The sequence below is a fragment of the Leptosomus discolor genome, chromosome 4 (genome assembly GCF_034619465.1).
Source record: "Leptosomus discolor isolate bLepDis1 chromosome 4, bLepDis1.hap2, whole genome shotgun sequence".
NCBI classification, from domain to species: Eukaryota; Metazoa; Chordata; class Aves; order Leptosomiformes; family Leptosomidae; genus Leptosomus; species Leptosomus discolor.
The window spans coordinates 4,947,083-4,959,361 of record NC_141394.1 but is presented as its reverse complement, the minus strand read 5'-3'; the positions used below and the strand labels follow the sequence as shown (position 1 = coordinate 4,959,361).

General features: G+C 41.0%; 1 protein-coding gene across 1 annotated transcript in view; it reads left to right on the top strand.

The window, feature by feature from the left end:
* Positions 1-12,279, top strand: part of FAT4 (FAT atypical cadherin 4) — a 146,399-nt gene that overhangs the window by 97,199 nt on the left and 36,921 nt on the right. Inside the window, exon 7 of the mRNA XM_086464371.1 lies at positions 9,073-9,253. Within this exon, the coding sequence (XP_086320497.1) occupies positions 9,073-9,253 (181 nt within the window). The remainder of the gene's footprint in view (positions 1-9,072; positions 9,254-12,279) is intronic.

Genomic DNA, 12,279 nt, shown 5'->3' with positions numbered 1-12,279 from the left:
AAGAAGTCCGTTCTTGCTTTGGTTGAAATACCATTATTTTCTCAAGTTGTGCGGTTGTGTCTTGTGTTAATGTCATGAATGCCACCCCTATGTCCACAAAAGACTGGTGGGCACTTACTGTGGTAAGTGACAAATATGAATGGGATGCAATCACTTTAGAGGCTTGCTTAAATTAGTGTGAAGTTCATTAAACGAGCCAATTATTGTCACAATCCTCGGTCTGATCTCACACGCGTGGTCTTAAGAGCTACTTCTCCTCCCATCCCTACTGCTGTTGCAGTACAGCTTTATTGAACGTATATTGGACAGCCAGTTGGGCACTGTTACCAGTAAACAGTTCACTGTGAACACATAGAGAGGGAGTGATGAAAAAGTGAGAACTGAATATACGAAAAAAGCTGGAGCAATTCAATTTTCATTGAATTTTGCCACGGTACAGAAAAACATTGTTCAGTATTGATCCCAATGAATGAAAACGTGACTGTCTCCACTGTTGTCCTGGGTTTTTTTTTATTTGTTTGGGGTTTTTTTAACTACTATTTCTTAACTTCTTGGTACTGATTTGAGGGGAAAAAAAAGCAGGTATATCTCTTTGAAAAAAGTTTCAGGTAGATTTATTTAAACTGGAAAACAAGCTAGAATGTAGTGCTTGATATGTAGGATTTAGTAGATGATTGACAATTTCAAGGAAGAAAGAATTGTCACTTCGTAACTTTTCAGGCTGTTACCCTTCCTCTCTTATCTATTCATGCATCCATCTTGCTATGATTAGTTTGGAAGTTTGAAATGACAATTAATTTAAAATTATTGTCCTCTGCTTACATCACTTTTATATGAAATTCTGCTTCTAATGTGCTAATTAGTTCGCTGAATATAATCTTTTTTGCAGAATAATAGGGTAACTAGAGTAGTCATTGCGCTATTCAGTTTCTCAGACTTTGAGAAATACTAACCATTTTTTAAATTAAACATTGCACGTTATAAATTGAAAGTCTGCTAGCTCATTCTTCAAATACAAAGCTACAATTTCAGGAAGCCTTAATTGCAAGGATAAAACAAGTAAAATATGGACATATGGCCTGGACACTTATCCTGCTGGTTAATCTTCACTATTTATACCGGGTGTTTTTCAAGCATAATTCAAAATCATGCATTACAGGAATTTCGCTGTGGGATATTCAGCAGTCAAAAATCGCCTTAGTCAGCAGTCCCTGCAGGAGCCAGCGTCTCTATTTTTTTTTCTGTTTGCAGTAATAACTTATAACAAGGAGAAGTAATTTGAGGGTTTTAAGAAAATATTTTTTTTAACGTCTCTGCCTTTCTTTTAAGTTGCAGTTCCACTTTCTTTAAATCTTCCTTCAGTCACCAGAAGCCTTGGCAGCGCACATGGTCATGCCTGCCCTCCCTGCACCGCCAGCAGTGTGGGCACAGGGAGATACACCCTCACAACCTGTCGTTTGCCGGGGTTTGTGATGAGCATTATAGTCAGCTGTGAAAAAATTCCCTTAAAGACTCATTTTCTGAAACGTAACTGGAAGAAGGCAACTTCTTGCTCTGGAAATAAGCGCAGTTCTGGCTAAGAAAGCTGCGAGACCTCCCCGTGTCTTTTCTGAGCACCGTCTCCGATGACCTGTACCTTAGATGTTAATAGACTACAAGCGTATGTCAAGGGGTTTATGGCACGTGGGATTAATGCTTGTGCCTTTCGTGGAAGGAGAAGGAAACCTGACAGCTATGGCACATGCTTGTGTCGGCAACCCCGGACCCAGCTTACGCTGTGGGCGGTGGGGCAGGGCTCTTTCAGCCTTGCCTTCGTACGGTTTGAAATTTGCTAAACAAAAGCAGGAATGGGGCAAAATGCTAAAGCGGAGAGGAGTATGTTATCTGCCATTTTTCAGATGTAAAAGTGATGAGTTTATGATAACGGGCATGTGTATGTATAGAACAAGATTGTTACATGGAACAGCCTGAAGTTGTGCTGTATATATACTATATCTTTGCTTTATTGCATGTATTTTTTTTTGCTAGGTCTGTATCTGTTTCTATCTATCTGTATCTCTGTGGAGCAGGTTCAGCTCTGTAATAGTGACACAGCTTTATTTTCCTCTCTGGGTAAACAGAGCTGCAGATAACTTGTTCTGATAGGCAGATCAGAGAAAAAGAACAGGGATAGGGAAGGTATATACTCCAGAGAACTTAAAACTGTCTCTGTACGTACATACAAGTCGCACCCTTTCCACAGCATATTAAATGTATTGCAATGTAATGTTGCCCCTGTTGAGAAACTGCAAAGTCAGGAATTTTGATGGGAAACTATCCAAATTTAAAAATAACGTGGATAAAACCAGACGACAGATCCCACCTTGCATCACCGCTTGGGACAAGGATTTCTTTGGCACTTTCAAAACATGTGTGAGTGTGTGTGTGTTTAGGCACCTGCATCATCCTAAGCGTGGGTGGACATGTGATTGCTTGAACAAGGTTGGACTCTGTCTCGTGATTTTATTTATTTATTTATTTATTTATTTAACTTTTGATGGCTTTTGTTCCAAAACTTAGGTCTGTTTGCTCCCAGCTTCTTTAGGCTGGTAGATGAGGGAGGATATTGAGGTTTCTATGTCTGTTGCAGAATAGAAAAATCTTGTTTGTTGTCAGATAATCCTTGCACAAGTGCAGATCTATCCCAGCAGTTCCCTTGTTTTTTTCAAGTACAAGATCTGTGAAACCAGCTTAGGGAACAAATGCCACTTTGTACCTAACTATGAGAAAAACTCAGATTTGACACACTCAGAAATTTGGAAGATCTGGGTCCCTGCATGGTGTCATTCACCAGTCATTTGTGGAACTGAATGAGAGTAGGACTAGCCTCTAAGCTTTTTATGATGTTTGTTTATTAACTGCTTATTTCATCTTTTGTCTCAAAATATACTAAATTCACCGGTTTTTTAATACTGTAAGACCGTAGTGAAAAATTGAGGAAAAGGAAAATAAAACACAATCGATGTATCCAGCCGGGATATTGTGGTGAAATCTTGTAAAAAGAACTACTTCTTTTTCTCATTTCACATACGCGCTTCCTTTTGTGTTCCCAGTAAATAATTTAAGGCCATCCACGTTCCGAATCAAGCTTCATGTGCACTAGAGTTCCAAAGCGTAATGCAAACTAGTTGCGTTTTAACTCACCTTAGCTCCGTATTTGTTTTAAAACTCACCAGTTGTGTGAGGCTCAGCACACTGTGTCTGCATTTAAATGCATTTAGAAAGATTGGCCTCTTTATTGTGAGAAAGGCCTTGTTTACTGGAGTGAAAAAGTTAGTGCTCTGTAATAACACATACAACTTCTAGTCCTGGGACTCATTCACTGAGTGTTTGACTGGAGAAGTGAAATCCGCTTTGTTGCAAAGCAACACACTTCAGTGAAGCAAAAATTCCGTTTCTGTTAAATCACTTTCTAATTTTCAGGATAATGATGTGTTTAATTTACCACAAAACATGGTAAACTGCCTGCAATATGAGTTTTGATTGGTAATTTAGATTAATTTATTTAATTTTAATTCGTATTTTTTTTATTTTACTGAAGTGTATCTGTAGGTTTTTTGCTTAAGTTTATTGTTAGTTTTCTAGCACTTAATTTTGTTATTTTAATGCTGGCAAAAACTTAGAGTTCCTGGTTTCTGAAAGGAATGATAGTTTTACTATCCGCTGTGCTAACCATGGCACAGACAGGACTCAGAAGCCCTTAAAGCTTCAGACAATATGTGGATAACAAGCTGAACACATTCTCCTATTTCTAATTTTTACTGTGAGCCATACGGTGCCACGCAGCCAAGATAATTTCCAATAGCATCATCTTTTCCTGAACCTTCTTAAAGAACGTAAATGGCTTTGCAAGTTCCCTTCAGTTGTTTTCTTTTACTGCTCCAGTCCACTGATTACTCTGATCATTCCCCACTTGCCCTTGTGTCCAGCTATGGTGTGGAGAGCTGAACATACTCTGGAGTAGACGGTGCCATGTGTTTGGGGATTACAGGGAGCCGAGACAGTTTACCTTCCCCATTCCCCAGGACAAGGGTGGATGAAGATAGCACTTCCCTCCTTCAAAGGTGGCACTCCCTCCTTCAAAGGGTGCGCGAGTAGGACGAGGCGAAAGTGAAGCCTTTACGTGCGTCCCTTGTGGATGACTTCGTGGCTCGTAAGCATTAGCACAAATTAGGGGAACGAGTGATTTATGATTAGTTCACCCAGAAACACATATTGTCCTCTCTTTGCTGGTTATCCTGCACTTGAGGAGCAGGAATTGTCAGGTTAAATGATATTTCTCCTCGCTGTCACCTTCCTACATTTCCTTTCTTCTACATGCATTGCTCACGTAGCCAATGTTTTTCATCCCCCTTCTCCTAGATGGGGGTAAAGAAAAGGTTGAGAGGGCTCCTTAGAACTTCTAAGCTGACACATTTCCACTATCATCATATTTTCGTGGCGATCAGCTGCAAACAATGTTTCGTGGCGAACGGGGCGGAAGACCTGCCTCTAGGTCTTTGCTAATCCTGCCTTGCTGGGAGAAGAGAGGTCCTTGTCCCCATGCCTGCCCACCCCACGGCTGTTCCTTCACGTCACCTCCTCAAATGTCCCATGCAGAGAGGGGAGCCACAGCCCAGCGCTGGCCAAGCCTGAGGTAGCCTCTTGTAACCTCCCCCCTGTAACTCGTCCTCCACCACGGGCCTCCAAGGAGCAGGCTCCCAAGGTCTGCTCCTTCTCTTCGTCCCCAGACACATGTTTACTTGCAGATGTAAGCAAAAAGCTTAAATTTTTGGAAGAACATCCGTGGGAAGCAATTTTCTTCCTGAACTCAGCGTTACTATTTTGACACTATCCCAGGTTAATCTTTATTTCAACAATGACGTGTGGACATTTGTGGGACTGTCTGCTTAATGTATATGTACAGCTGTCACCTAGAAAATAAACTGTTTGGTTCGCAGAAACAGACCACGGCACACAGAGATGGGAAATTCAAAATATTAATAATAATGTATTGATGTCATTGTCTCTTAAATTTTAAAGATTTGATATTCACTGAACAGTCAGTCCGGTCTCTCCCATTTAGTTTGTGTAGTTAACTTTATGTTCTCTGGTTATTAATCATTTCATGGTTCTTTCATTCTTCTGCCTTTCTAGAAAACCTTTTTTTCAACATGGATATCCTAAGCCTCTGTGAGACATGGTATTTTGGGATTTCAAAAAAAAACCAAACCGACTACTAGTAGTATAACACTAGAGAACATCTCTAAATAAGAGGTGTCTGACAAAGAAATAGGGGCTGCTTCTGCTGAAAAATAGCTCAGACTATTGTGAAAAACTGGTAGAAATTTTAGTGCAAGTTCACTAAGGGAAAAGTGTATGTTTGTTTATGACTCTAGCCCTCGGGGCTGTTTGTAGGAGTACTCAGAGGCTTCCGTGGCTGTGTGCAGCAATTTTATATAGGTTGTAACGTGTCTGGTTTATTAAAAATAGTTTGGGGGATCTTAAGTGTTCGGCTAATATTGCAGAAATTACACAAAATTTACTGCATTTACTTATGCAAAATATTAAGCGCAGTTTGAATTAAAAAGGGATGATGCTCTAGCATAATAAGAGTGACTGACTTGGGGGAGATTTGCTATCAAAGCAAAACTAAAGAAATCTGGGAACTCAGCCTGACCATGGAAACTACTTCTCTCACCACAAATATGGCATGTACATTTTATGAAACCTACTTATTACCAAGGGCCAAGTTCTGTGGTCCTTATGCAAGCACAACTTTCACTGAAAGTTCACCGAGGACGGTAGGATTTGGCCCCAAGCTATTTCTTTTCCATAGAAAAATTACTTCATTTGTAATTTCCTCTTCTTATATTTCTCAGTGACTGCAGAAATGTGAGCTAGTCATTTAATTTCAAGTGAATAAAAGTTTTGAGGACTCTCTGTGAAATTGCAACTTTATCTTTCAGTGTAATAGAATAAAGGAGTAAATTTGTGGACGTGATGTTTTGCTTAGAGGAAAAAAATATATTTGGATAACTACATAGACAGGAAACCAGTGTAAATACGTGAGTTTTTCCATTGAAGTAAAATGAGAAAGGTTTTGGGTTTTAAACTGAAGAGCAGTGACTTGGGATGTTACAAACAGCTGAATTAATATTGGACTTCTGGGAGGTTTCTGCAAGCACAACGCAGCCACAAGCTAGCACTGAGTGAGATCTGGGTTACTTACATTACCCCAGCTAATTTTATTAGTATGGTGCTCAGCCTTGGCTGGTACATTCATTCTCTGGGGCTAATATAGATATGTTCGTACTGCGTTGTACAGTGCCTTGTGGACGCATCCATCGGGGAAGTGGCACTGGAGACTAGCAGCGTGGGAATATACGGGGGGCTGAGGCAAGGGCTGGGATTTGACCCTTGGAGCGTTCGTTTGGTACCCTGAAAATTTGGATTCCTCAGAGAGGAAAGGGGGACTGGTTGGAGTCAAATGGCCGAGTCAAAAGCTGCTGTAATCCTGAGCTGGAGAACATCCGTAGGCCGTAAGCAACTATTGCATCTGGCGTCCCTTTTGACCGTTTCCATTATGGGGCCAAAGATTTAACGGCCATGCAGGAGAAAGAACAAACCCGTTGCTGCACTTTGCTGTTAGCGTAGGTCCACGTGGTGCTTGGCCAGCCGATGAGAAGACGTTCTTCCCATTCTCCTCTCTTCACTGCTCCTGCGAGTGCAGCGAGCGTGGCGCCGAGCCTGAGCTCGGTGCTCCCAGCCGGGGCAGGACCAGCCTGCGGAGCTGCGCTGGAGCTTGTCCCGTTGCCCCAGCGTTGGGTCACCTCTAAAGGTCACTGCAGTTCATTTTTTTGTGAATAAACCAGTGGCATGAATTTTCCAGCGTCAGGTCTTCGGGTTAGCAAATAGATTTGAAGCAATGAGTTTCAGCTTTTAGCTGCGAGTTAGCTTTCTTGTCCAGACTGAATTGCGTTACTGATGCTCTTTGAATGTGACTTGTACAAGATTAATTTCTGAATTATGTATAAATTGTTTAATCACCTGTGAAACTTAACAACTTTCAACTTTTCATTTCATTAGCTGCGAGATGAATGTCGATTAAATGCGTTTGGAAGGCCAGAACTTGATGACACATGCAGCAAACACCGTTGAGGACTCTGTTTCGTTTAATGCAGTAATAATAAACACTCCACAGGCAATATTTCAGCAATCAAGAACGCTTTTGCAGCCTTTTCTATCTATATGTGTTTGGCTAAATGACAAAATCGGGGGGGGGGGGAGGGTAAAAAATGAGTCAGTCTTATTGCCTTAATGTAACCTTCCTGGCTGAAAGTCTATTAATTGGCAAAATGAATTACCTCAGACTAGAGCAGAGAAAGGCCTCCATTGTGCACAGCCGTGGCGTGAAACCTATACTCTTTGGCTTGCACGTTCTTTCCTCGGTGTCATGATCCGTGCCGTCCGACCAGCAGGCTTCAAAGTCAGCCCTGTGAGATTTATAGCGCCTTTCAGTTGGAAGGTCTTTTGTTCGGTCCGTTTGCGCATGAAGCCGAGTGACTGCGAAGTGTTTTGCACTGGAAAACCTCCTTCCCATGCAGAAGCCGCTCCCAGCTTCTTCCCGTGATGCTGTGTGGCACGTTCTTCAACCTGCAAGGGTTAATTAACATGTGGGAAAAGGGGTCATTAGTTCTTCTTTTGTGCAAAAGGTTGGTGTCCAGAGCCCTTGCCAGGACCCTATGAGCCCCAAGAGCAGAGCCTGCCTTCTTCCCAGCCCGAAGGCTGAGGTCCAGCAATAACCTCGGGTAGCAGCGACCGCATCATCTGCTGGGTTGGAAGGACTAGGGCGGTCACACGGGGGCTGCCTGTGTTTCATCAGACGACAGCTCCGTGTAATATGCTTGCTTTGCAGCGAGGACTTGAACCGCTCTCTGTCCCAAAGCATTTTGTTATCATTGCTTTTTTCCCAGTCCAGCACATGTTGAATTGTTGTATCTGTTTGAGATTGAAGGCGAAAGCAACGCAACCTTGGGTAAAACAGGCGTGGGCATCGTCTGTCTTTTGAGTAAAAGGGGCTTTGAGTAAATGTGGTTTATGCTCTTCTATCACTCTCTCCTCCTTTTTGTTATGGGTTCAAAGAAAGGAACGTTCCCATTTTTTTCAGGGACACTCAGTGAAGAATTTGTTTAGCAAAGAAGGTGTCTTGCTGATTCTTGGCGGCAAATGAGTGTAATAGACTGGCAAAACTAACGTGATCTTGTAAAACTCTCCATTGTCTTTTTTTGGATTTAACAAAGGAAAAGCTTAAGAGTATAAATACTGTAAAGAGTGCACATGAATAAACACGCTACTCCTGCTCATCAGAGTTAAGTATTAGAATAACAAGGAGGCTGAAAGCCGTAGGTTAAATAAGTTCAGTCCGATTTCCTGAAAGCAAAACCCTGTCTGAGCGAGCGTTATTTCCTGCTACAGATGGTTGCTCCTATGGAGAAATCAAGGCTGGAGACTGTGCAACCTTCTCACCCGCCCAGAGAAGGATTCCCCAGGTCAGGGGTGCGACCGGCAGCGGAAAAGCCGCGTGGAAAGCTGGGGTTTGCCACTGTTTCCACTCCATTTGTTCTGCGGATAAATAAATTGAGGGCTGGAGTTTTCATGGCTGTCAGTGTGCCACCTTTGAACGTCTCCTCTTAGAGAAATAGGAAAGTCAACCACATGTTCAAATTGATCCTAATTGTTACAGGAAGGCTTCTGAGCGGTTCCAAGACCATCTTTTTCCACTGAGCTTGTGTTTCAAAATACTTCTGGAATTAGATGGAGCAAGAAAAATAACAACTTTTTTTGGTTGGGTTTTTTTGCCTTTCACAACTTGTACTTTATGTTGAGATTCCTTTGAAACAAATCTGACCCTCTCCTGTATGTTGAATTGGCTTTCTTGCTCTCTGAACTGTGACATGCTCGAGCGCTACGCTTTAAATCGGAGATGGCAGACCTCGGATTAGCACCGCGGTATTTGTAACCTCTAGCACTTTGTATCCCGCTTTCCCGCAGGATCTCCTGCCCTCACTGGCACTGGAACCGTTGCTGTCACGGTGGATGATGTCAATGACAATGTCCCCACGTTCGCCTTTAACGTCTATTCTGCCACTGTTCCGGAGGATGCTCCTACGGGGACAGATATTTTGCTTGTAAACTCCTCAGATGCTGATGCTTCGACAAATGCTGTTATTAGGTAGGTCATTTACTGCTGCTGTATGTAATACTGCCTCATACCTTGCCTGAAGATTATTTCCCCCCCCCCCCCACTGTCCGTCACCAACATGCCATAAAGCTGTAAGACACGAAAGGACAGCTGTAGCTGTGTAGCTAAATTATTCCAGCAAATCTGGCTCTTTTTTTGTTGTTTAAAAACTTTTAGAACTATGTTAAGGCCGAGTAGAGTTGCAGTCTTATTTTAGTTTTTTTACTAAGTGAAAAGCAAACGAGTTTAACTTGCATCTGAGTGTAATTGTTAATAGGCTAGATTTATATTTCTCGCTGAATGTAGAGGTAGATGAATTTAAAAAATAGAAATAAAATAAAGTAAACCCAGAGAAATCCTGAAACTGCAAATAATATCATAAATGGATCAAGTGCTTCAGCTTGAATTCTTTATATATACATTCTCTGCATAAAGGAATGTGATATAGACTGTGGATGGTCATCGTTGCTGGCTGCCATCAGCTTGTGTAGCCTTTGGAAAGGCTTTTGCCTTCCATTTAGCATAGCTTTTAGAGCTGAGGCCTTGTAATGAAGGATATAGTTAATAGATATAATAAAAATCTTTTAAAATGTGTTCTTGAAGAAGCTGGAAACAGTTGTTCTTGGAGGCTGACAGATGACTTAAATATTAACTAAAGGAGCTTTCAGTGTGGGATTGGTGAGGAAGAGGAAGATGTACTTTTCAAACATCATTAACAAATTTACTACAAAAGCTGACTTTGGGGCAGAGTTAAGTAATAAAATATTTTTTCTCGCTTACGTTTAAATGAAACCACTCGCCCTAAAAAAAAGTACAGAATGTGTTTTGCAGTTCTATTCAGCTTTAAACTTTAATTTTCAAGCTAGGCAAATCTAGAAATCAGTATCACTTTTTTTACATAAAAATGTCCAATCTAGTGAATGTTAACTCGTGTTAATTTTGTGATAGCGTACACGGGAAGGCTTCGGTATCTTATTTTGAGCCTTAAATGGCTTTTCAAACCTAGCAGTAGTTTAGAAGACGGCTTATGCAGACTTGGATGCATTTATAAGAAACTAGCCGAGCAGGTACCGTGTCACCCGACATGCCAACTCACACGTTACGGGAGACACTGCAGACCGCTGAGAGGTTAACAGAAACCACTCCCTCTCTTGCCGCTGCATTCATGTCTTCACGCGGTGAGCAATTTTCACCGAAAGCCAACATGTTCCTCGTGTAAATTTATGGTCCGTTAATGCCTCCAGTTTAGAATGAAAATTACGCAAGGCAAGGCATAAAGTTTATCCCACTCAGAAAACCAGGAAAAAGTTAGAATTTGGCATTTTTGCTTTAAATGCCAAGTGGTTTGCAGATGCAAATGGTCGCAACTTAACTGGGCACTGGGCTGAGCACTGGCCGTTCCTGGTTTCGCAGACCAGAGTAATGAAGATGCTGAGTGACAGTGACAAGCTGAAGATTATCCACTGAGGGCTGATTTATTTTGAGTGGAATACGAATCAGATTTGTATTAGTTATTAATCGGAAGGACGCGTAGGTAATCTCATCCCATTTAACCGTTCTGACTGCAAAAACTTGTATCTCTGTTTCCAGCCTTACAAAACACGATGTAAAAGTAGCTTCTGTGTTTACTTTTGTTAGTTCACCTTACTTCATTCTTCAAAGTGCGTAAAAATATCACTGTCACTTCTTTTAAAAAAGGAAGTAAAATAAAGCAGAACTATGTTATGGCAAAGCAAGTGTGTATAAAATACTGTTATATTTTCTTTCCAACTAACTACAAGCCAAAAATAGAAACCTGATTTTTTGGCATCTTTGAATATTTGAAAAGCATCCAAAATTACCATTTATTAAATTGTGAAACAATGAAGCTTTTAATTCTATTCCCTCTCACTCTAAGAAACTATTTCTGGCAAGCTCCTTTAGAAAAAAGAATTCCATACAAAGCATGAATGATTGTAATGATTACATCCCATAATCAGAAATTATCAGGGTGCTCTCGGGTTTCTTTAGTGTGGCTGAATTGCTTTAATATCTTTGCCATTAGTCTTTGTCATTCACTCAGTACCTCATAGTAGAATAGTTGATAAAAATATTTTTCTTTCGTAAGTAGCGATTTTAAAATTGTTTTCAGGTTTTGTTTTACACTTTTTAGACTCAGGAACATACTTTGTTTTTCTTGGACAGAATTTGTCCAGATTCAGCATTTGGAGTGATGCAAATCTTAAAATCTAACTGGTATTACAAAGCTGGCAAAAGCCAGAGGGACCAGAATACATAAGGTCATCTTGTCAGAGGTGTTGAGCACTCGGAACTCCTTTTCAGCCTCGTTACAGCCTGTTTCAAAATCAAATCTTTGGTTACCAAAGATGGTATGTAAAATCCTCTGCTAAAATTTTCACGTAAAGTCAAAAAATGGGCTGTGTTATGCAAGGAGTAGGGTAATCTTCTGCAGAACCGTTACGTGTCCATATGTGTCAACTCTTTTTGTCTTATTTCTTGCAATAACCTGTGAAGTCGTTAAAGGAGGCTGGTGAGGTTATTAATGTCCATGCACACCTGAGCAGACTTTGTAGAGCCGTAGAATGGTTTGGAGGGGACCTTAAAGACCACCCAGTTCCAACCCCCCTGCCGTGGGCAAGGACACTTTCCTCTAGACCAGGTTGCTCAAGATACTTGTTAAAGATAGTATAGATAAGATGGGTCAGCACGAACTAGTCAGAAGGCCAGATTTTAAGCGCTTCAGTCAAATTACTTTTATGCCAGTTGTCACTATTAAAGTTTTTTGGGGGGGTTGAGTTTTGAGAGGGTTTTTTGGCTCGGGTTTGGAATTTTCTTGTGACTATGCTGAGACACGCTTACATTATCCAGTTGGTTTGCGTGCACTTGTACTCAGGTATAACTCAGAATATCCTACGGCAAATGTAATTTGCCTTTATTCTCTTTTTTTTTTTCTTAAAATAAAAAAAGGTTTTCATAGCATCTTTCCAATTTTAAAGCTTAAGCCTTTCTATATATGT